The sequence below is a fragment of the Culex quinquefasciatus genome, chromosome 1, assembly GCF_015732765.1.
Source record: "Culex quinquefasciatus strain JHB chromosome 1, VPISU_Cqui_1.0_pri_paternal, whole genome shotgun sequence".
NCBI lineage: Eukaryota > Metazoa > Arthropoda > Insecta > Diptera > Culicidae > Culex > Culex quinquefasciatus.
This window is the reverse complement of record NC_051861.1, coordinates 38,011,572-38,035,051: the sequence shown is the minus strand read 5'-3', so window position 1 is coordinate 38,035,051 and position 23,480 is coordinate 38,011,572. Positions and strand designations below refer to the sequence as shown.

General features: G+C 41.9%; 3 protein-coding genes across 7 annotated transcripts; 2 read left to right on the top strand and 1 right to left on the bottom strand.

The window, feature by feature from the left end:
* Window positions 1-3,537: 3,537 nt before the first annotated feature.
* Window positions 3,538-5,101, top strand: LOC6035066 (dimethyladenosine transferase 2, mitochondrial). The gene is made up of 2 exons (XM_038248628.1): window positions 3,538-4,619; window positions 4,683-5,101. Exons 1-2 carry the CDS (start codon window positions 3,607-3,609, stop codon window positions 5,056-5,058), a joined length of 1,389 nt encoding a protein of 462 aa, XP_038104556.1. The 5' UTR covers window positions 3,538-3,606; the 3' UTR covers window positions 5,059-5,101.
* LOC6035067 lies at window positions 5,075-9,132 on the bottom strand. Its single transcript, XM_001845251.2, has 3 exons — window positions 8,955-9,132; window positions 5,726-5,822; window positions 5,075-5,655 (listed from the first exon to the last, which is right to left on the bottom strand). Exons 1-3 carry the CDS (start codon window positions 9,087-9,089, stop codon window positions 5,195-5,197), a joined length of 693 nt encoding a protein of 230 aa, XP_001845303.1. The 5' UTR covers window positions 9,090-9,132; the 3' UTR covers window positions 5,075-5,194.
* An 8,785-nt stretch (window positions 9,133-17,917) lies between these two features.
* Window positions 17,918-20,137, top strand: LOC6035068 (protein C3orf33 homolog). Of its 5 annotated transcripts, none has more exons than XM_038248899.1 (5): window positions 17,918-18,022; window positions 18,322-18,452; window positions 18,643-18,702; window positions 18,872-19,395; window positions 19,455-20,137. In XM_038248899.1, the coding sequence occupies exons 2-5, from the start codon at window positions 18,372-18,374 to the stop codon at window positions 19,558-19,560; spliced, it is 771 nt and encodes a 256-aa protein (XP_038104827.1). In that variant the 5' UTR covers window positions 17,918-18,022; window positions 18,322-18,371; the 3' UTR covers window positions 19,561-20,137. The 5 variants fall into 5 exon arrangements, with proteins under 5 accessions (XP_038104827.1, XP_038104829.1, XP_038104831.1 ...); XM_038248901.1 differs by having other exon boundaries at window positions 18,005-18,094; XM_038248903.1 differs by lacking the exon at window positions 17,918-18,022 and adding an exon at window positions 18,112-18,165.
* Window positions 20,138-23,480: the final 3,343 nt, after the last annotated feature.

Genomic DNA, 23,480 nt, shown 5'->3' with positions numbered 1-23,480 from the left:
ACAGGTCGTCAAAGTTGGGGTCTCAAAAAGGTCTTTTTTCGGTTTTAACCGATTCCCGTGGCCACTGGTGTCCAAATCCGGTTTTCTATGTCGGTTTCGAAAAGGGGACATCTTAAGCTTTCATTTGTGACCAAAAGAACCGGAATCGGTCAAAAACTGGATTTGTGACGATTTTTTAAAGTTTGGGGTCGAAAAGGACCCCAATACCTTATGTGGGAACCAGCAAAAACTTTCAGAAAGCCAAGAAGCATCCACCCTGATGTAAAGGGAACTCCTTCCGGATGTTTTTGCCGGCTCTGACTATCGGAAGTCCAAACAGCTTCCTCCCTCTTGCGCAGGGAACTCGTTCCGCATGGTTACGAAACCAGCAAACATCATCCGGAAGGAGTTCCCTGTGCATGAGAAAATGCTGCCGGATTTTTTTGCCAGCTCCGTGACCATCCGGAAGGAGTTTTCTGCGCTAGAGGAAGGATGCTGTCCGAGTAGTGTGATTTTCAGTTACAGTGTAGCCGATTTCGGCCATTCAGGCGGGTGGAAGCCGATCTGTCTGCGGCTGTTGCTGCCGTGCCGGCCGTCACCGGTGTCACCACCACGCAGATGATCTCGGCCAATGACTGGAACGATGCGAAACCCAAACCATCGGATTGTGTGGCGAAGCAACCGGTGGATTTCGAGGAGGTGCGCAAAGAACGGTGTTGAACGGTGGGCTGAACTTTGATGCGATGGTCATCAATAGAAGCTTTCTCTCTCTTAATAATCCGTTTGCTTCGACGGATGCTAAGGCACGCTTTTTCGGGAGGAGGGTTCCGGTTGCCACATTAGGAGAATCATTGAAACGAAGGAGGAAACGGGGAAATTGGTATTGATGAGAAGGAATATGAAAGTTGTATTTACTGTATTGAAGAAAATCAGGCCCTGTGCCAAATATTTTGGATTTTGTGTCAGTAGAAAAACTCAAAATTAAACAAAGTTTTGATAAGTATTAGCGGCGGTGACTGATAGCACAAAAACGAATCGAGTTTGTGGCAGATTCCAGCGCCATGGACGTCAACGTGGCTAAAATGTCCGCTAGCCGTTGGCTCTGAAATTTAAAATATTTTGTTTGAGTCATTGTGAGAAATTGAGTCCCTCAGTAACGCTCTGTCCTAGCCCTTGATAACAACAGACTGTCCAGGGGAAACAGACTGGCCGATGCAAAATAAATTGGCACTGGCAACGTATGTTTTGCGCATATATAACACTGCCAGTTTTGCTGGGCGTAAAGGGCGTTTGGATCTGTCAAACATTGGCCAAACTGTTTCCTAGACAAACTGTATTGATAACATGTCTGTAGGGAATAGGGTTCAGCTAAATTAGAATGATTGTGTTTGTGTTTGTAAGCATGCAAAAGGCAGTAGAAGTTTAGAGAAGGATAAAAAGAGAGCAAATTACAGTAGAGTTCATGTCTTTGATTGTGTTGGAAATCGTGAGCATTTACGAGAGAGGCAAAAAGAGAGATGAGAAAATGAGAGCGTGAGAATCAAGGTTGGAAAATAAATCAGTCTTGTTGTACGTTTTGGCACGGAAACACGCGTTTTAAATTCGTCCGAAAAACGGTTTAAAAATATTTGTCCGAAAACGAAGCTGGCGTGCCCGGATCACGACAATGTCTACAAAGTTACACTGACATCGGAGGAGGTCGAGAAAAAAATACCTACAAAATTCCTGTGTTGAGCAGGAAGTGCTCGTTAGTTTAAAAACATTCAACATTTTTAGACTACTTGCAACGCGGCTCTACTTTGTTCTAGCTGTTTCATTTTTCAAGTAGAACTGAAACAGACCACCCGCAACGCTGAGTTGCAGTTTTATTTTTCGAGCAGTATTTTGAAACCGAAATAAAACTGCTCGACGAGTTTGTTTCAAACATGAGACGATTTGGAACTGGAATAGAACTCAGTTTCAAAAAAAAATCAGATATATAGAGTTATCCACGATTTCTTACACACACACTACACCCTTACCAAAAATCATGATTTTTTGAGTTCCAAATCCCACTTTTCATACGATTTTTTGAGTTCAGGTACTACAACCATAAAAATGGTTATATGGGTTGAACTGAAAAATTCGTATGAAAAGTGGGATTTGGAACTCAAAAAATCATGATTTTTGGTAAGGGTGTATGATGCTGTGTTGATAATCATACGCACACAATCAAAAGCATTTTTTGAAACAACATTTAGATCAGCGCGTTGCGAGTATCGTGTTCTAGTTTCATTTCCGCCAGTTCTAAAAATTTAAAACTGCTCGCAATTTGAAACATTTATAAAACTTCGCGCTGCAGACAGTCTTAAATTCATAAAATTTGTATGCTTCGAATTTTTGATTTCGAGTTTCTAAAATAAATGGTTCAAATTGGGTCCTAAAATGAAGCTTAGATTGCTGATATTGTTGTTTACAGCGATAAAGCTTATTTTTCTGAGTACAATGACCCTTTGTACGACCACAAAGAGTTTAACACTCAAACGCTCGGGTAGTCATTTGACCCCTATTTTTTTTCTTAAAAATCTCATAACTTTTGATAGAATTGACCAATTTGGATGCTTCCGGGTGCAAAAGATCCAGATTTGTCTATATTTTCAACTGTCAGACGGAGGACAAATGTGGTCCATTTTTACCGGAGATATTCCGGATTCTGTTGTACCTCGGCCCTCCTAAATGGATATTTGGCCAATATAATAAAAACTTTTCAACAGAATAAAATCGGAAATGATGCAAAACTTCAAGGAATCATCCTAAAACATCATCCTGCATAGATACATGACATGCTGAAGACCTTCGGGCACCGGAACAGGTTCTATCCGGAAACGGTTCACTGAGCTGATGTCAATTGTTGCCCAACTGGAACCGGCTCCGCTGCCCCGTAGGACTTAACCATGTCAATTATTTTTGCAGAATGATGTATTAGGATGATGCCTTGTAGTTTTGCATCATTTCCGAAATTTTTCTGTTGAAAAGTTTTTATAATATTGGCCAAATACCCATATAGGAGGGCCGAGGTACTAACAGAATCCGGAATATCTCCGGTAAAATGGACCACATTTGTCCCCATCTGGCAGTTCAAAATATAGACAAATCTGGATCTTTGCAACCGAAAGCATCCAAATTGGTCAATTCTATCAAAAGTTATGGGATATCTAAGAAAAATAGGGTCAAATGACTACCTGAGCGTTTGAGTGTTAAAATGGATTTTAATTCAATTTTGAAAAAATAACCTCGCGGTCCTTCTTGACAGAAAAGCTGCTACTTGACAGCTCGTTCCAAGGGGACCATAGTTGATCCAGCGAAAAAATGTTGTCTTGTCAAAAAAAAATTTTTGCATAAAAATGAAAAAAAGTGATCAGAATTGGTTTTTAATCGTTTTTTTTACCGTTGTACATAAAAATTTGCATAGGGCTTTAGTACCCAATTACATTTAATTGCAGTGTCTTTCCCTTTCTAAAATACGTAACACCTGCTGGCGTTACCAGTCTTTTGATGCTCAACTGGCAACACTTCCCAATCAGCTGTTGAAAAGATTTTTGTTTACATCTCGCCGCGCGCGTTTCAAAACGTTCGATTTTCTAAAAAATGCTGCTGCGCCTACTCACCCGCCGGAATGTACTGCACGATCACTTCCGACGCTGCACCACATCCGTCGCTGCCGATGTCCTGCCTCCGCCACCAGCAGCCAAGGAACGTGCCAAACGAAAACCGGAGAAAATCCGCGAACTCGAGGAGAACTTCTCGGCAAAAACGTTGGACAGGTTTCCGGCTTATTTGTTGAAACGCGGCTCCCAGAACACGGAACGGTTCTACCTGGCATCGCAGGAAGCGGCCAGGGATGTAGCGAAGCTTGTGACGGCGGATCTTGCTGAGGACACGCTGCTGGCGGAGGTTAATCCGGGATCGGGATTGTTGACGAAGGAACTGCTCAAAAGTAAGAAGGTCAACCGGTTGCTGTTGATTGAGTACGATGACTGGTTCCAGGAGGGACTGCGGCAGTTTGAGGGATCGAGGGTGGAGCTGAAAAGTGGAGACTTTAACGGCCAGTGGAAACAAATCTATCTGGACAGTTTAGATCGGGGTGGAAGGTTGGAGAAGCTGCTGGAAGGACTGCCGAGGAAACGGTGGATGGACGAGGGCATCAACTTCCGACTGTTCAGCATCGTTTCGACGTTGAGGTTTTTCAAAACTTTGCTATATTCCGTTGTTAATAAGAAGGGCTTGTATGGACTGGGTCGATGCGAGCTGGTTCTAGTCGTGCCTCCCCTACTCTACGTGCACCTAACATGCACCAAAGACGCCGGGTACAAACTGTACCGCAGCGGATCGGTTCTCTTCCAACTGTTTTTCGAGCATCAGTTTCTGGGGAAAATCAAACGGCGAGACTTTCTGCCCTGGCCGGCGAACGCCGGAAACAGAAAGTATCGAACCCAGCACTGGCAGCTCGGGCTGGTCGGCGCTGACGAGTGGTACGTGATGCGGATTGTGCCGCGGGCGGATTTGCACGAGCACTGTTTGCCGGACAATCTGCGGCTGCTGGCGTTCTTCGTGACGCAGAACATGATCAGCCGGAGGAACCGAGTGATACCGGCGTTGGAGTGAGTTAAATTCGATCATATTTGATTCGATGAAATAATATTTTACTAAATTCGTTCTTTCAGACGCTGGATCCCTCACTGCGGCGCCCGTCTCATCCTCAACCAAAACTACGTCCCCTCAAAGCACCAAGTCTGTCCGTCACCTCCCACAAAACCTAACTCTGAAGACCTCCCGACTTTCCGCCGAACTTCCTCCCCACTCCAAGCAAACGACTTCCCCCCAAAAATGAACATCTTCACCGAATTTGGCGAACTAACCCCGTCCCAAGTCCTCACATTGTTCAACGAGTTCATCAACTGGCCCGAGTTCCGCCAGTCACCGTTCCTGCAAACGATGGAGCAACACCAGGCCAAAAGTTCGAACCCGTTTCCCGGCGGACGGGAAGTTGACGGACCGGACGATGACGAGGAGCTTGAGGAAGGTAAGACGGGTTCTTAGGTGGTTCGCGAATATAGTTTTTAGTTTTTATTACGAGAGCTTTTAAAAAAAGTGGGTTTATTTCGAAAGAAAGACTCCCTGTCGACGTGCCTTCCAATCAACGATGCTACGAAATGGAGGCAAAAAAAAATCGAAACTAATTGGCGCAAGTCCCGTTCATGTGTGCCGCCGATCCGATCGCACACCTGGTCGCGGTCAAAAAGAACAAATGTCCCTCCATGTTCGCCAGCACGACATCGTTAATCTTGGTCAAGTTCGGCATGGCCATCTCGTCGCTGTGATCCTCCATCACGTCCACCCGCTGCTTCTGGGGCCGCTTTAGGTCAATGGTGCCGTAGCTGAGGCAGTCTAGCTGCAGCGTCGTCTCGTTCACGCCGACCACGTGCCGGATGTGCTGCACCGTCGGACACGTGCCCTCGTTGTTGCGGTTCAGCGTGACGCACTTTTCGCGGAACTGGACCTGCTTCTCCGGGCAGGGGTTCTTGGTGCAGCGGGGCAGTTTGTCTCCCGGGGGGATCTCGACGAACTCACCGGCCGCGCAGTAAGCTTGCGTGAAGAGGGCGTAACATCCGCCAGAAGCCGGGTGGTACACGTGCGCTGTGGATGATATTGAAGAGGTGTAGGTTTATGAAGTGTTTGAAGTGAAGGGTATGGGAGGGAAGCTTACCGGGACGGCAATCGCACACCCAATCGTCGGCTTGGTCACCCGGGTAGAGGATTTCGTTGAAGCCGCAGCGACCGGGAATGTACACTGGGGTGCGATTCTAGAAATTAAAAAAAAAACTGAAAATAGTTTCCATTTTTTCCGCAAGTGGTCGAAAGTTAATGTTCTGATTTGATTGGCAAACACAATGGGACGGCGACACCATGGGACGTTGGATGTATTCCATACGACCTAAGGTGCAAAGAAAAGCCTGGTTCAAGGGAATAGACTTGACGCGTGGATTCATCAGAACGATGTCCCGCCTTATGTCGAACCATTACTCGTCCAAGGCTCATCTTTACCGTATCAACATGAGTGATACGAACCTTTGCGACTGTGGGCAGGGTTATCAGGACATCGACCATCTCGTATGGGCGTGTCCAGATCACCAGGCTCACAGAATTAAGTTGAAAGACACCCTCAGGGCCCGAGGAAGACCACCAGAAATCCCGATGCGAGACGCGTTATCTCTACTTGACCTTGATGTTCTCTATCCGATCTATCAGTTCCTCTCAGATTCCAAAATATCTATTTAGTTTTCTTCCAGTTAGTTTTCCTTCAGTTAGTTTTCCTTCTGTCAGTATAACTCGCCTTCGTACAAAGCCGTCGTTTCTGGATTGCACCGGAAGCAAAGCAAGGTCGCCCCAGCAGCTGGACACCGAGTTGCGGCTGAGGACAAAACGCAAAGGCCAGAAGAGTCAACCAAGACCCCTACACAATCCCCCTTCCCTTCCCACGCCTTGTCTTTAACATCAATCCCTTCCCTACTAACCCCGAGTAGGCCGCGGGTAATCGGCTCCCCTTCCACTAACATTTACACACAAGATCCTCTGTAGTTATTAAGTCAAATGTAATTACAAAAGCCGACTCGGTCCTAACCAGGTCCCAGTACCGAAAAGGACCTAATAAAAATAATTTTATGAAAAAAAAAATCTTCTTTCAGGAGCAAGTTACTCTCTTCGGCAAAGTTGTAGAGCACCTTCCAGAGCATCCGAATATGAGTCCGGTTTTGATATGGCATGAAACGTCGAATTGTTAAATATCAAAATCCTAAAAAATGGTTTTCCTCATACAAATTTATATGGAAAATTGAATCGCTTTGCGCAAAGTGAGGACTAAACCAATCGGTCCCAAACTTTGGGGAGTTGTTTAGGACCCCAAAAGGAACTGAAAAAGTGCTGTGCTGGAAAATCGATTTTCATATTGCACCCTAATACCCATTTTAAGCCTAATAAGCGGTCGTGTTTGAATGATGCTGGATAGTCTGGAGTGTTCCTTGAAATTTACTAAAACCTAGTACACCAACGAGTAGAGCAAGTTTTTGTGAACATTTCTGTTTATTTTCACTTTTGATAATAGTTATGCTATTCCTATTACAAGCATTTAAAAAAAACATTTCCAAAATTCATTCTAATCAGTCGAGTGCATTGAGCCACGCCCATTTTTCTATTTTCAGCTTAGTTCTTTTTTTCTTCCAGCACTCTTTTGGGTCTGCTTAGTGCTGCCAAAATTGATGAAATTTTAAGCGAACACTCGCGAAAAGTAGCATTTATAGAGAAAGTTTCCTGGCATCACTGGCTCACTCCAAGAGGCGCTGCACCAGCATGTTGGTGGCCACCCTTTGTTCTTTATTTGCCTTCGCTTCTCGCTTGGTTTTCTTCAGTCTTCGATTGGAATGGGTCGTCAAAATTCAAACGTCAAAAGACTTGGCGCGTTTGTTTTTGATGACGCTTGCTCATTATTTACATGTTTCGGGATTATTTTTCAAGTGAGTGACTAACTAATGTGTAAAAGAACATTTTGCCAGTAGTTGGAAGCAATTTCATATCTTAAGCGCTTTGAAATCGTTAGCGCAAGTGAAAAGATATTGATGGCGACTTTCGTTAAGCAGTTAAGCTCTCATCTTGCGTGTGGATGTGTGTGCCATCAAAATGATAAGAAATGGTCTCGCACAATTGAAATTATGATCAAAAGTGCATTAAATTTGATCTTTTTGGCCAGTGAGTGGCATACATTTGCGTGCTTACTCGTGGCGGTACTGTTGCTGGTAAGTTTATAGCCTAAATAGTATTTTTGGAGCTTTTATTGAGCATCAAACTCTTCATATGACGAAGATAGGTGTTTGATTAGAAAAGGTATATTTCCCCTATTGTGATGAAACATGTAAACAATTTAAAGCACTACGTTTTGTTCAGAAACTCATGTCGAACATTTTGCTACAAATATCTCATGAAGAAATGATTTCTATAAAAAGTTCTATAATAACAAATACTATTACAAACATCAAAAAAGGTGCAAAAAAAGTTTGTAAGCCTTTCGAAAAAATTAACATAAATAAAGGTTTTTGTTGACAAATCTCCATAAATCCAGTCTCCTTGACTGATTAAAAAAATAATTGGGATTGAATATAAAGTTTACTAACTAGGGGAACTATACCCTTTTTCAGCCTATTTCTATTATCGGCCTATCAGCACTTTGTTCATGAATTACGGCTTTCTAAAAGTGTTTTTGACTGTTCCAAAGTTATAAATAGCTCGAATTAAAGTGAGCAAGCAACTCGCCATTGTTGAAATATCTGTAAATGTTGATTTAATAGCGGAAAACGGCAAAGTGATGAGAATTGGTCGAACGGCTTAGAGTGATTAAAATGGGCATATTTCCCCTACTTAGTATAAAAAATTATATAACTCTGGAAATTCTATATAAAACTTATCTAACCTGAATGTTGCAAACTTTTAATTTTACTAAATGTTAAAAATTCTGTCACCATAAAGCTCCAAAACTTCAAACATAACGGCATCTTCGCGGTGTCATTAATTCCTTCGCATTCCGCGTCGGTCGCAGTTAAAAACTATTCATCGTCATCGTTCGAGCGAATCAGGCTCCGGAATCTCCGCGACTTCACACTATCAGCGTTGACCTTGTTCTTGAAGCGCGGAGCGCGCACACGAGTCCTCGACCTTCCTTCTGAACGAGATGCGTCATCTTTCGCGTTTTGTGTTTTTTGTCTTTTTGCGATCTCAGGTTCCAAATGTGGGGTAATTCGTCCAATTTCAGAACCGAGTTTTCCTCTGAAGCACTTGTTGTATCACCAATTAAATCATGAGTGTAACAATTGACTAGTGACTCTAAGATTACAAGCAGTTTGGAATGCAAAGAACAAAACATCGCGAAATCCCCCACAACTACTCACATTTGCATTTAACCGGTACGGATTATCCTCGGGATCTTCCTTGTAGCCAAACAGCGCATCTTCTGAAATGACCTGGCCAATGAATAGCAAAACCGTCCCCAGCACGACGAAGAGCAACTGCTGTGATCGATCCATCTCCTTGGTGGGCACTTGTTGAACTGGTGTGCCGGATTGGGCGATCTCTGCTGGTTTCTGGACATTATCAGCACGAGTTGAGCGGGAGAGTGAGAGAAACCAAATTGAAGAGAGTTGGTTCTGGAGAAGGAGTGTTCAAAGAAATCGTTGGATTCTAATTGGGATTCAGAAAAAAGAGAAAATCTTATAATTCAGCCGGGTTAAAATTTTATTAGTCTTGTTTCCATCTTATGTGTTGATTTTCAATCAAATCTCATGCTTTCTGCCTACTAATGAATTTATTTCAGTTTAAAAAAAATGTAAGAAGCTGTAATGAAACGTCGATGTGCTGATACAAAATTGGCCGATTTCGACCATTTGTTCGCAATTTTTGATTTTGATTTGGGGGCCTTCCCTATCACTAAAGAAGCCATTTTGTGTCATTGGTTCACCCATACAAGTCTCTATTCAACTTAAGCAGCTGTTCATACAAAAATGGTACGTAAATATTCGAAATACTGTAACTGTTCATGGAATTTTGATGATTTAGTGTCTTCGGTAAAGTTGTATGTATTGATGAGGACTATCCAGAAAAAAAATGATGTTTTTATTAACGTTTTTTTTCACAAAATATCAATTTCCTTATTCTTATTTTTTTTTTATTCAGGGTCAAACATTCAATATTACGCCCTTTTGAAATGTTAGTCCTGTAAGAAAATTGTAAGTAGTCTACATAAGCTTGACGAATAAACAATAAACAATCTGATAAAAAAACAAGATATCGACATTAGAAAACGGTGGGTTGTTTGAGTAAGACTTGGAAAACTTCAATTTTCATGTTTCTTTTTCTGAGCAGTTCTCTACGGAATCGGTCGGTCTTTTTTCTTTAATTTTAATTTTTGTATTTTTTAATCCGGCTGAAACTGTTTTGGTGCCTTTGGTATGCTTTAAGAAGCCATTTTGCATCACTAGTTTGTCCACAAATTTTATATACAAATTTGGCGGCAGTCCATACAAAAATGATATGTGAAAATCAAAAAATCTGTATCTTTTGAAGGAGTTTTTTGATCGATTTGGTGTCTTCGGCAAAGTTGTAGGTATGGATATGGACTACACTGAAAAAAAAGATACACGGTAAAAAAAATAATATTTTTATTTTTTTTTATTCTTTGTTATGTTTAAGAGGACATCAAATGCCAACTTTCCAGAAATTTCCAGAATGGGCAAAAATTCTTCAACCGAGTTATGATTTTTGAATTAATACAGATTTTTTACAAAAAAATCGAAATTGTGGTCGCAAAAATTTTTCAACTTCAATTTTCGATGTAAAATCGAATTTGCAATCAAAAAGTACCTTAGTGATTTTTTCAAAAAGTGCACCGTTTTCAAGTTAAAGCCATTTTTATGTAACTTTTTTTGAAAATAGTCACAGTTTTTCATTTTTTTAATTAATGCCCATGTTTGCCCACCTTTGAAAAAAATATTTTTGAAGAGCTGAGAAAATTCTCTATATTTTGCTTTTTTGAACTTTGTTGATACGACATGAGATATTGCCATGCAAAGGTTAAGTCTCACCCAAACAACTCACCATTTTCTAATGTCGATATCTCAGCATTGAATGGTCCGATTTACAATGTTAAAATATGAAACATTCGTGAAATTTTCCGATCTTAAACTATATAAAAAAATAAATAAAAATAGTGTTTTTTTTTACCGTGTATCATTTTTTTCAGTGTAGTCCATATCCATACCTACAACTTTGCCGATAACACCAAATCGATCATCTCAAAATCGTTCAAAAGATACAGATTTTTTAATTTTCATGCATCATTTTTGTATGGACAGCTACCAAATTTGTATGGAAAATTATATAAACAAACTAATGATGCAAAATGGTTTCTTTGGGCATACCGAAGGCATCAAAAAAGTTTCAGCCGGATTAAAGAATACAAAAAAAAATTGATTGACCGAAATCTCAGAGAATTGCTCTTCTTTAAGTAGCTCTCTTCTCAGCAAGCAGAGGTACAATCTTCAATGTCTCTTAGACAATTTCATAGCAAATTTTCTGAACTTTAAAAAAATAGAAATGTTTACTCATGGTCACTATTTTGACTTTATCAAAAAATCTGTTAAGTACTTTTTGATTGCAAATTCAATTTTACATAAAAAAATTTAGGTCACATTTATTTGGTGTATAATTTCGATTTTATCCAAAAATAACTCGACGGCAAATTTTTTAACCATACTTCTCTATGATGGCTCAAAAGTTGCGGGGTTTTGTCTCCTAAAATATGTAAAAAATCTCGAAAATAAAAAAAAATATGTTTATGTAACCAATGACACAAAAAGCTTCTTTGGTCATAGGGACTAGTGTCCCTATTTAGGATCTCTAATAATACAACCCTGACAAAGTTTGAGTCAGATTAAAAATACAAAAAAAAAAATTAAAATGGTCGAACTCGGCCGATTTCGTAGAGAATTGCTCTCAGGACCATTAGGCCCCTTTTCCCCTAAAAGTAATTTTTCTTAAGCTATTTGATCTGTAGGTACAGAAAAAGGTCGCAGGTTTTTTGACACCAAAAATAGTGATAAAAAAAATCAAATTATTCGCTCTACAGCATTGCCTTGGCGTTCTCGATTGCGAGATTCCTACTCGAAACTAAGTGTTGGAAGGCTTGATTGTTGAGGCAATTGCAAACCTCTTTATACACCTATGCTTCCATCCACCCCGGAATTCGAACTGACGACCTTTGGATAGTTAGTCCAACTGCCTATTTTGATACCCAAACATCTATAGGTCATCGTTGAAATTTTAAAGTTGTTATGATTTGCATTTGGGAAATAAAACTGGGCGCACTGAAGAGAAGAGAATAAAGAGTTGAACCGTAAACAAGCACTCGTTTCACTCTGATTAAATTCGACTGTTACAAGCTAATGTAACAATGTAACATTTGGCGAACGAGGTAAAACTCGCGTAAAACTTGTAATAAATACGTGGGACGATTAAATTCGGTAGAAAAAGTGCTAATTTGAAAGTATTTTCGAACATTGGCAGGCGGTAATCAAAGGAGCAAAAAGTAAACAAAACAAAAAGTGCGCGAAACAGGCTGCTTGACCTGTCGGAAGAATGATGGAGAATCTCGGAAGTAGTCTGCCCAAATTTGACCCCAGCGATACTTCGACCGTCTGCAGTCGATGGGAGAAGTGGATGCGCGGATTTGAGATTTTTCTGGACGTAAATAATGTAACGGTTCCGGCACGCAAACGATCGTACCTGTTGCACTACGCGGGAAGCGACGTTCAGGACATTTTTTTCAACCTACGGGGAGACGCGGAGCCGGAGATTCCAGCGGGGTCGGATATCTACAAGGAATCGGTGAAGTTGCTGGACGACTACTTTCTGCCGCTCAAATGTCTGCCGCGGGAAAGGCACATCTTCCGGAACCTGTCACAAGCGGCGGATGAGTCGATCGAAAAGTTTGTCCTGCGTCTTCGAGAACAGGGTGCCCTTTGCGAATACGGAAACTGGCTGGAGGAGAACATCAAGGAGCAGATTTTCGAAAAGGGCTCATCCGATCATCTACGAGCGAAAATTCTGACCAAACCAAACATGACGCTGGCGGAGACCGTCGAATTGGGACGATCTCTGGAAACCATTGCGAAACATCGGAAGAATCTACTGCCTGAGGAGGGAGTTAATCGTGTTTCCGGCATGAAGGGAGAGTGTTACCGATGTGGCCAAACCGGGCACTACGCCAACAACGAGGACTGTCCTGCTCGAGACCAAACATGTGACCGTTGCCAGCTGGTTGGGCATTTCAAGCGATGCTGTAATACGAAGTCTGTTAAACCGCGCAGCAAGCCACACCGCAGAAAGGCACGCGATACGTCGAAGAAGGAAGTGCGACAAGTGGCGGACGAAGCGGAAAGTGAATTGTCCCAGCAAGAAGATTCGTCGGATGACGAAGACAACAACGTTCACTATGTCTTCGCGACCGGTCCAGAGGGTGGCGAAACGGTGAGTTGCAGTGTTGGTGGAGTGAAGCTACGTTGGATGGTCGATTCGGGAGCGGCAGTCAACGTGATCAGCGAGGCAGCGTGGGAGTTTTTAAAGGCGAACAAAGTGAAAGTGGACTTCCAGACCACTGAAGTCACGAAGAGGTTGATGGCGTACGGGAATCATCCGTTGAAAGTGAAGGGCATGTTTATCACAAACATTGCCACAAAAACTTCCAATATCAGCGATCGTGTGTTTGTGGTCAAGGAAGGCGGATCGAACTTGCTGGGAAGGTCTGCTGCTACCAAGCTGGGAATCTTGAAGATCGACACTTCTGTTTGTGCCGTTCAGCAGAAAGAAGGAGGGATCGGGAAATTAAAGGGAGTTGCGGTGTCAGTGCAAATTGATCAAAATGTGAAACCTGTCCAACAGACCCAGTGCCGCATCCCTATCCCGCTGCAGTCGAAAGTGGAGAAAGAAATAAGGAAGCTTTTGGATCAGGACGTGATCGAACCTGCCCCGCGTGATTCGCCCTGGATTTCACGCCTGGTGGTACGTCCCAAGCCAGGAAACCCGGACGAGATTCGGCTCTGTGTCGACATGCGAGCAGCAAATAAGGCCATCGTTCCTCAACATCATCCGCTGCCAACCTTCGACGACATTGTTCCGCACTTGCACAACTGTAAGGTTTTCTCGAAGGTGGACCTGACCAAGGCTTTCCATCAAGTCGAGTTAGCTGAGACTAGAGCAGTACTTGCGCGGGTTGTTCTTCAAGCTTGTAACCGACCACGAACCGCTGAAGGTGTTGTTCGGGGAAAACAAGAAGTGTCCAAGGATCGATCGATGGGCCGTTCGGCTGCAGTCCTTCCGGTACAGGATCGTGCACGTTCCTGGCAAGGTTAACATTGCAGACCCACTGTCGCGGCTGCCAAGGTTCCGCGACTGCACGACGTACGACCAAGTCGGGAAGCGATGCTTCTGGCCGTTCTTGATTCAGCGAAGCCGACCGCTCTGACGCTGAAAGAGATCCAGGAGAAGACGTTGGCGGACGGTGAACTTTCGGCAGTCAAAGAAGCTCTGGACACTGGCAGATGGAACGACAGCGTTAAGGCGTATCTTCCGTTCAGGGAACAATTGCTGGTAGTGAATAAGGTGGTCATGCGAGCTGAGCGGATTGTGATTCCGGCTGCGCTGCGGCAACGTGTTCTGAAGCTCGCACACATTGGACATCCGGGTATTGAAAGAACCAAGCAGCGTCTTCGAAGCAAGGTCTGGTGGCCAAACGCCGACAAAGAAGCAGAACGTGCGGTTAAATCGTGCATGGATTGTCAGCTGGTAAGTGGACCATCTCGCCCAGAGCCACTAGCAGTAAGAGAACTGCCATGCCAACCTTGGCACACGCTGGCCATGGACATCTTGGGTCCACTGCCTTCCGGAGAATCGATTTTGGTGATCATCGACCTATACAGCCGATACAGAGTTACTGAAGTACTCCAATCGACCACATCTGATGCTGTAATTGACAAACTTAGCCGGGCTTTCTTGCGACTGGGATTTCCGTCGATTCTGATGTCGGACAACGCGAAGAACTTTACAAGTCACCAAATAACAGAGTTCGGCAAACGCTACGGGATCGAGCTGAAGCATACCACGCCTTACTGGCCGCAGGCCAACGGTGAGGTCGAAAGACAAAATCGCAACATCTTGAAGACGCTGAAGATAGCTCACGTGAACGGAACTGACTGGAAGGCAGACCTGGAGGAAGCAAACTACGTGTACTCGATGATCCCTCATCCGGCAACCGGACGGTCACCAGCAGAGTTGGCTTTCGGAAGAAAGCTTAAGGATTGGATCCCGCAGATGACGAGTGATCCAAACACGGAACGAGACGACGGACCTGACGTTAGAGATCACAACTGGGTGTACACGCAAAAAGCAAAGATCTACTATGACGACGCTCACAACGCTCGAGAATCGGACCTGCAACCTCGTGATCGAGTTCTCATGCGAAACTTGGTTCCGCAAAACAAGCTGTCCGCGGCGTATCTTCCGGAACCAGCTACCGTTGTGCAGAAAAGTGGAAACAGTGTTGTGGTTCAAACTGAGAGTGGTAAACAGTACCGTCGAAACTCATCGCACTTGAAGCGGCTGACCGAACCGGGTCCGTCTGAGGAACAACACGAGGAGTCGTCTTCAACCGAATGGGTCACACCGTCAACGCTTCAAGCGTCGAAGACGAGTACTCCCATGGGAGACATTTCTGCAGGAGAGCGAGGCCGACCGCAGCGAGAAACTCGACGCCCACTTCGGTTCGAGGATTATGAGATCGAGGGATAAAGTGACATACAACAACCGAATTACTCGCAGAAAGGGGAGATTGTTATGATTTGCATTTGGGAAATAAAACTGGGCGCACTGAAGAGAAGAGAATAAAGAGTTGAACCGTAAACAAGCACTCGTTTCACTCTGATTAAATTCGACTGTTACAAGCTAATGTAACAATGTAACAAAAGTTATCGCAGTTTTAGTGAAAAAGTTGATTTTCAGCCGATTTCGTCATTTTTCTGTTTTTGCGCGTGGCGCGTCGAAAAACTCAGTTTATATTTTCAAAAAATCATATCTTGGAAACGTACTGTTTTATTTGGTAGTCAATTAAAACATGTTTGATTAACTTAACAAACTAACGTTTATTGACACGACTGTACTGCTCGGCACTCGGATACAGAATGAATGAAAAGTGGGAAAGAAAGAGAAAGCGCGCATGAATGAATGACGTTTGTAGGGAGTGTCCATAAACTACGAAACTATGGCATGGTAATAAATAACGTAATACAACACGTACGGTTCGACATCGCCAATTTTTTTATATGTTATGTGAAATTTTCCGAGGAATCCGATAAAAATATTTTCAGACATAGGCTCTTTGATCAAGACACGGTCAAAACGCCATTATAAGTTTTCATGCGACTTTTTCAAATGGTAAGCTAGATTTTAGAAACTTCTTACTATTTTTCCCAAATAGCTAAATTCACCACCTTTCTTTCGCGTCTAAGACAGCTAAAATCGGATGAAATGGCGCGGAGATATGTTTTTTTCGAAAAAAGAAGTTTTTGCGTAAAATGACGAAAATTGCCATTTTTTGAACCACCCTAGCACGATGTAGGTCACCCTAATGGCCAAACAAAAAAATAAGGGTCTAATTATGTTGGGCAAGGAACTCCCAGAATTTTTTTTAACCCGATCGGAGAATTTTTTTCGGTTTAGGCTCTTTTCAAATGGAATTGCTGTACAAAAAAACTCTGACAAATTGTATTGTGATAATCCCATCCATTTGAAGAAAAAAAAAAACAATATTACGCCCATTTGAAATGTTAGTCTTGATTCCAAAATGTTTCAAAATATTGTTTCCGAAAATATCATAAAATTTCACAAAAGCTTAATCTTTCAACATTGAAAATTCGACCATTCGTTGCTGAGATATTGGCTTTAGAAAATGAGGGAATGTTTGGATGAGACTTGAACAACATCTGTTTTTTTGTTTCGTTTTCTTTTATAATTAATTATAATGAATTTTACATTAAAATTTGCAGTCTACATTTTTTTGACTAATATTTGATCTCCTAGACCCACCTTCACGTATACATATCGACTCGGAATCAAATTCTGAGCAAATGTATGTGTGTGTGTGTGGTGGGATGTTGATCAAAAAATTTGCACTGAATTATCTCGGCACTGGCTCAACCGATTTTGTCTGTTTTGGTCTCATTCAAACCGTCTTGAGGTCCCATATGTCACTATTGAAAATTATAGACTTTAGTTAAGTACTTCAAAAGTTATGCTAAAAAACGATTTTAGCAAAGGTCCGGAAAGTCCTTATTTGCAAACGGTTGGTTTTTGTCAGAAAACTCATCATGTTATAGATTTTCAGAAAGGTATTTAAAAGACCTGTCTAACGAATACAAAGCATTAATGAGCTGACAAACTTATCAAAAGTTATGGTCACTTAAGTGCTATTCATGCACTTTTTAGAGGCCGGATCTCTGATGTTTTGATGAAAACGTTGTCCGGATCTATAATGTGACCTGTCGTTGGATAGGTAATCAAAAGACTTTTCGAACGAGTTCAAAAGATTGAAGATCTGACAACCCTATCAAAAGTTGTAAGCACATAAGTGCTCTGGATTATTAAAATCTGACTATCCAATCTGATGATATGAATAATGAGTCAAATTGAGAAAACACTAAAAGGTTCGCCCTTTTGTGTCTCTTTTGGATAGCATTACGCTTTAAATGTGAGGAAGGCACCAACTAGGTAGGTGTAGCGTGGTTGCCTCGCACCCAGTCGGCCTGGGTTCGATCCCAGAAGGTCCCAGTGGCATTTTTCGAGACGAGATTTGTCTGATCACGCTTTCCGTCTGACGGGGAAGTAAATGTTGGCCCCGGTCTAACCTAGAGGGTTAGGTCGTTAACTCACTCCATGTGTAGGTGTCGTCTCCCTGGGTTCTGGAGTTGCTTGTAGGCAGTTGGACTCACAATCCCTAGGTCGTCAGTTCGAATCCCGGGGTGGATGGAAGCTTAGGCGTAAAAAGAGGTTTGCAATTGCCTCAACAATCAAGCCTTCGGACACCTAGTTTCGAGGAGGAATCTCGCAATCGAGAACGCCAAGGCAATGCTGTAGAGCGAATAATTTGATTTTTTTGATTTTGTTTTATGATGATAACTGAAAAATCAGCAACGATTGCTTAATCCTCAGCAAATGATCTAACAAAATGATTTTCCCACAATCCATCTTGCATGCCAACTCGCATGCAAACTTCCATTGCAAGGCAAGTACGCAGCCACCTGTTGCATTTGTGACGTCATAGTTATTATTTAAAAGTCTGACATTTCGATCTGTTTACAGTTCAGTTCAGTGTGTAAACAGGAGAATCCGCGAGCCGAGGAACCGCGAAGAAAAGGTTTGTTATTGTGTTTTACACGTTGCAACGAAGTTAGGCTGCGATTAATATCACTCTCTCTCTCTCTTTCAGGTGTGTTGCGATTAACGGTCCAGTTAGGGTTCGGCGCTTATCGATGTTGGACTTAATTTGTAATCATTCAAGTTAGTCTACTTCCCAAAAGCAGACACTTGAATGACCTTGACACTTTCGTTTCAGTCTCATGACCGTAAATAACACGATGAAGTCATGTTGGAAGAAGAGGATGCAAACAGAGCAGCAGAGAGATTAACTAATTTTAAACTGTTCGATAATTTTAGGTGAAAGTGCGCTTCAACTTGAAAAGTGAGTGCAAAAAGAGCGAAGGAAGATGACTGGAGCCGCGGAGGACGATAAGAGTTACTTTCAGCGTTTTTGCGATTACATGCGTCGCGATACCAAGGGAGTGGAGGTATGTTGGTGGGAAGTAGAGGAAAAGTGCTAATTTTGGCTTTTTTTTTGTAATTGCTGGTGGTTTGGGAACTCGCTTCGGAATGATCTAATCACGTTTGTTTTGATGCGCCATTGTGGTGACGATGGTTTGATTGTTTGGTATTATGGCAATATGACAGTTATCTTATGGCAGTCTTTTTTTATTTTAGATTGCAACATACACGATATCCGGCGTTCTTTTCGTAGTTGCCTACAACAAAATTCGACCGGTAAGTGGGTCAACCAGATTTGAGTTCGCTGTTAAAAATGTCAGAACAAAACGTCACAAACGGCTAATCCACATCAAGCGTGTATGAATGACAGCTGTCAATCGTGCACGCTGTTGTGGGATTACCGAACTAGTTATATTTATTAGTTGAACGTTTTGGTCATCCCCAGATAACCCGCTTCGCCAAAGCGTCGGACATCCCGCGGCACTTTATCCGGGAGCAGATTCCCCAATACGGACGCGTCCGCAAGATTGAACCGTCGATCCAGGCCGGCCCTCTGCTGGTCGTCCGCCACCAGCCCCCGCTGAATTTGTTCTTCTGGTCCAGCAAGACCCTCCCGGTGAAGGTAGCCGGCATCGACGTTAACGCCAACGGTTACTCCTGGCTCCAGTCCGTCGTCGTGGACCGGCCGATTACGTTCCTTCCGGTGGGGGGTGAATCGGGACAGGATCACGCCGAATGTCGGGTGATTTTCTACGATCAATCCAAGGATGGGAAGAGCGTCCGAAGGGTGGACGTGGGAGAGGCGCTGCTTAGCTTGGGTTTTGCCCAGATGAGCGCTCCGGTTCCGATGAAGGCGACGAAGCCGGTCAGCAAGGATCCGTTCGAGAGGGCCGTCCAGGGGTACTTCCGGGCGCTGGCCAGGAGTGAGAGTGAGGCCAAGGATCGGCGCGTTGGACTGTGGCAGCAAAGGTTAGTGACAGCTGTCAATGTGACAGTTCTATACTAATCAGCTATCTTTCTCCTTACAGATTACCACCAAAACTGTGGCCCACCAAGCTCTGGCAGAGCACGTGGGACGGCCTGCTGTTGAAAGTTTCGCCGGCGTCCCGCCAGCTTCCGGAGCTGGTCCGTTGAACTGTGTGTGTGTGTGCGGGACCGAATCCAATCCGTCCATCCGTGCAGTGTCACAGTGTCGAACGAAAAGCGCAGCAAATCCAATCAAATCAAGCCCCAAGACGGCGAATCAAATCAATGACAATACTTGATAGTATTTTTATAGCAGAAAACGTTGTTCACATTTTTTTTTTGTTGTTGTTCTGTTTTGCCAATTTTACTCGATTGTGCGCGATTTTGCGCCGCGTGCCTTAATCGCGCCCCTTTTTTTGCCTTTTAGGTAATTTTCGCGAGGGTTTGCAAAAAAAAAGTCTATTTTATTTTTCTTGTTGAAGTTGCAGTAACGTTAGTTTAATCCAAATCCAATTGTTGGCCCGTTTCAAAACAGCATTAGTGGTGGTTTGATGTTTTTAAATTGAAGATGTATACAGAAAAAGGAGAAGTGAGAGAAAGAGAAGATATGGGTGCCATAAAAGGGCAGCATAACTTCAATTCGATTGGTTTCGCGAGTTTTGGAGAGTTAAATATCGGTGAGGTCTTTTTATGGGTAGGCGTCTAAACATAAGATTCGTCTAATAAAATGAAAGTATGAAATTTATAGAGTAGACTTTTCTCAGCCCCTTCGTAATATAATCATAGAAGGCCGCCGTATAAGGCTTTCTAGGCCCAGTGAAAAAAATATAATTTAACCCAAAAATGGCGAACTTCTCGTCACAGTGTTCTGATGCAAACAATGATCGAGCTCGAGCTGTCACAGCCCTGCGAAGTATGTTGGCTGACATATCGGGCGGTCAGTCAAAAAAAAAACAGCTAGAAGTCGCCTGACAAAAAACTTTTGCTGGAAAGAGATAGGAAACCTGATGCAAACAATCGTCCAGCTGTAATGTAAACATACTTTGAATGTATTGGTAAATTTCTGACTAGAAAGCTGATTCTTGCATAGTTGGCTGCGTTTGTTTTCTCTTTCCGTCTCACAGGGGCAAGGCAGGGGTGGCAAAATGGCCAACCTAAGTAAAATGCGCCAAAAACCAATTTTTCAAATTAATTCATTCAATGTAGTAGGTTTATGCTTTGGGATGTGCCCTTAAATTTTGTATACTTGGTTGATGAAATTTTTTAGCTTAAACTGCCCCTATGGAATCTCAGTTGGCCATGAACGCGTCACTTGCTCGTCAGCTGGTCCGCATGAACTGTCAAATCGGCACTTCCACTCATCCGCATTGTCACTCACAACAGAGGAGCAGCAGCAATGTCACTTTCGATGGAAATTCTCGACTGAGAATATCGGCCCAAAGCTTCGGCATTGAGGATTGATTGAGCAATATTGCAATCAAAAAGCTCGACAGTCAAATTCGGTCAAATTCGGAAAATTCGGATATTTTCAAACAAAACTTCACCTCAACTGTTGAGTTTGTTTTAGATTACTGATTACGATTTCTTTATTTGAAAAATAAAAACAATATTCCAAACTACCTACTACAGTACCAGCCGGTTCGGCCACGCCAACCGCTAACATTTAACGAGAACATAAATGCTTCTTACACGTTACACTTTGTTTTTGTCATACAGTTTTGCTAATACCCACCCAAACTAATCGTTTTACTTCGACGTGGATGTGGAAAATGCCTCTAAAATAAACCGTTCTAACAAAGTTTTGGATTGATTTACTTTTTTTTACAATAAAAATATATGGTTTGTTGAGTATTTCTTTGTTACTAAAATTGAACAGCTCTAAATGTTGTCAACGTGGTTTTAAAAACATCGATTTTTGTTGTGTTTTTTTTTGGTTTATTTGCACGAATGTGGATTAAATGCGCTTACAAGATTGATTGTTACGGATTACAATTATTCTTTTCTTTCGCCCAAGGCTGGAATGTTTTGATTCTATTTTACAAGGATGTATAGAAAGTGTCTAAGGGTGTTTCTGTGGCTGTGTCTTTTTGCGGGATTTTCCTTTTAATCTAAACTAGTTTTATTACTTTGAAAACGATCAATCCATTCGTCAATCGTTTGTGAGTATTGAATTTTCTATCACGTCGACCTAGCTGTGCCACATTTTCAATACTAGCAACCTTTAGCATCACGTGCTCAATTTGCCGAAAACTGTTTCAAGCGGTACGTTACCTGTAATGTGTCAAGGTTGTTCAATGTGAATCAAAAAGAAGATAACGCTGTGGTTTAAACAGCATCGTTAAACAAAGCACGTGACGATAACAGGATCTTTCTCGCCATAATTTTCTAATCTTTCTTTCTTTATAATTTTGAGTAAAATAACATTTTTAATCACATAACGACTCAAGCCGTATGAACCTTTACATTGAGAAAAGAGCATTAAAATGTATTGTTTTCGTTCTTCTGGTTGCAGTTTTTATTTTATTTTTAACCCTATCACAATTCCGTCAACAGTTGATTTTCCATTGTTCTAGTTCTGTAATCAATTTAGGCAATATTTTGTTCGTTTAACTTCGCTCAACCCGTTTAATCCAATAACATCTTTTTTGTTTTTTTTTTTTTGCTAAACGGAATATTTTTTATTGGCCGCTGTTTAACTTTATTATTTTGTGATTCTTCAGCTTTTTCCAAAAGATATCTGCATAAAAGACAACCCTGCCTATCAAACTGATAGTTTTGTTTTACCCAAAATCAGTATTTTCTATCACAGTGTAAAAACTACAACAAAATGCTTAAATTATTGAAAAACACGGCGTGCTGTTCAAAGTGTTTTTTTAAAAGAAACTCACGCTAGTTCCGCACGAGTTTTGCCGCCATCTTGGAACTGAAACTCTAGTGCCACACTCGATATTTTTTTCAGTTTCATGTGAGTTCCACGCACACTAACAAATGACGTTCGATTGAACCAGAACCATAAGATTTCGTTAAATCGTTTAAATTCCGAACCTTCACGCAAATCCGTAGTAACAGTTCAATAGGGCGAATCTGCGTTTGTAAACAAGCAGTCTATCCCTTTTGCTCGAGTGACAGTTCACGTCAAGTAAGAGGAGGATAGATTGCTTGTTTACAAACGCAGATTCGCCCTAATGAACTGTTACTACGAAAATATCAAATTACTAAAATTGTGTAATACCTGACAATGAATCACAGACGAAAGGACATGACACCAGAAACAAATTTTCTTCAAATTTCTGAAGCAAGCTATCACTAGCATCATCTACAAGTAGTCGAAGTGCTTTCTCAAAGTGTCTAATGAAATAATAAATTAAAATATTCAGCAATTGTATGGTATGTACTAGAAAAAGTGTTTTGGAATTAAGTTTGTCTTTATGATTCTCGGTAATTCATCTTTTTTACAAAAATTGCCGAAAAATTGATAAAAATTGTAATTTTATTATAAATTTATACGACCATTTCAAAAAGTGCCCATGAATTTGCAGCATTAACAAAGTTATTTACGTGCGCATGTATTGCGTGTACGTACACGAAAAAAAAGTGAGGTTAAATTTTGTCTGGCCAGCAAAATCAAATGGTGCGCTAGTGTGCGTACGCGAAACGTCATAAAGCTCTACTGGCTTTGTTTACGTTTGAAACCACGTGCCTCGAAGATATTGACACAATCTCTCTTGCGCAGGCCCAAGAAGAAAATTTAAAGAAAACGGGCTTCACTTTTTGAAACCCCGTGTCATGTCCGTTCGTCCGTGATTGAGTCACAGTTTCAACTCGATTCTGAGTAAAAATCATCCCAAACCTAACAATTCGCCCTACTCATTTTGATTGGTTTGATAGTAACGAAATCTGAATTGTTTGTAATGGGCGTGTGGTCAAAATGGGATTTAATCTTCAAATTCATTTAAAATTTGTCAGATTTGAAAATATGACAAAATTTGGTGATTTGAAGAAGTGTGTACTTTTTCAATTTTCACCTGCTCATATCAGGAGCAGCAAAATACAAAAATAAATTGACTCAAAAATACTATTCAATATAA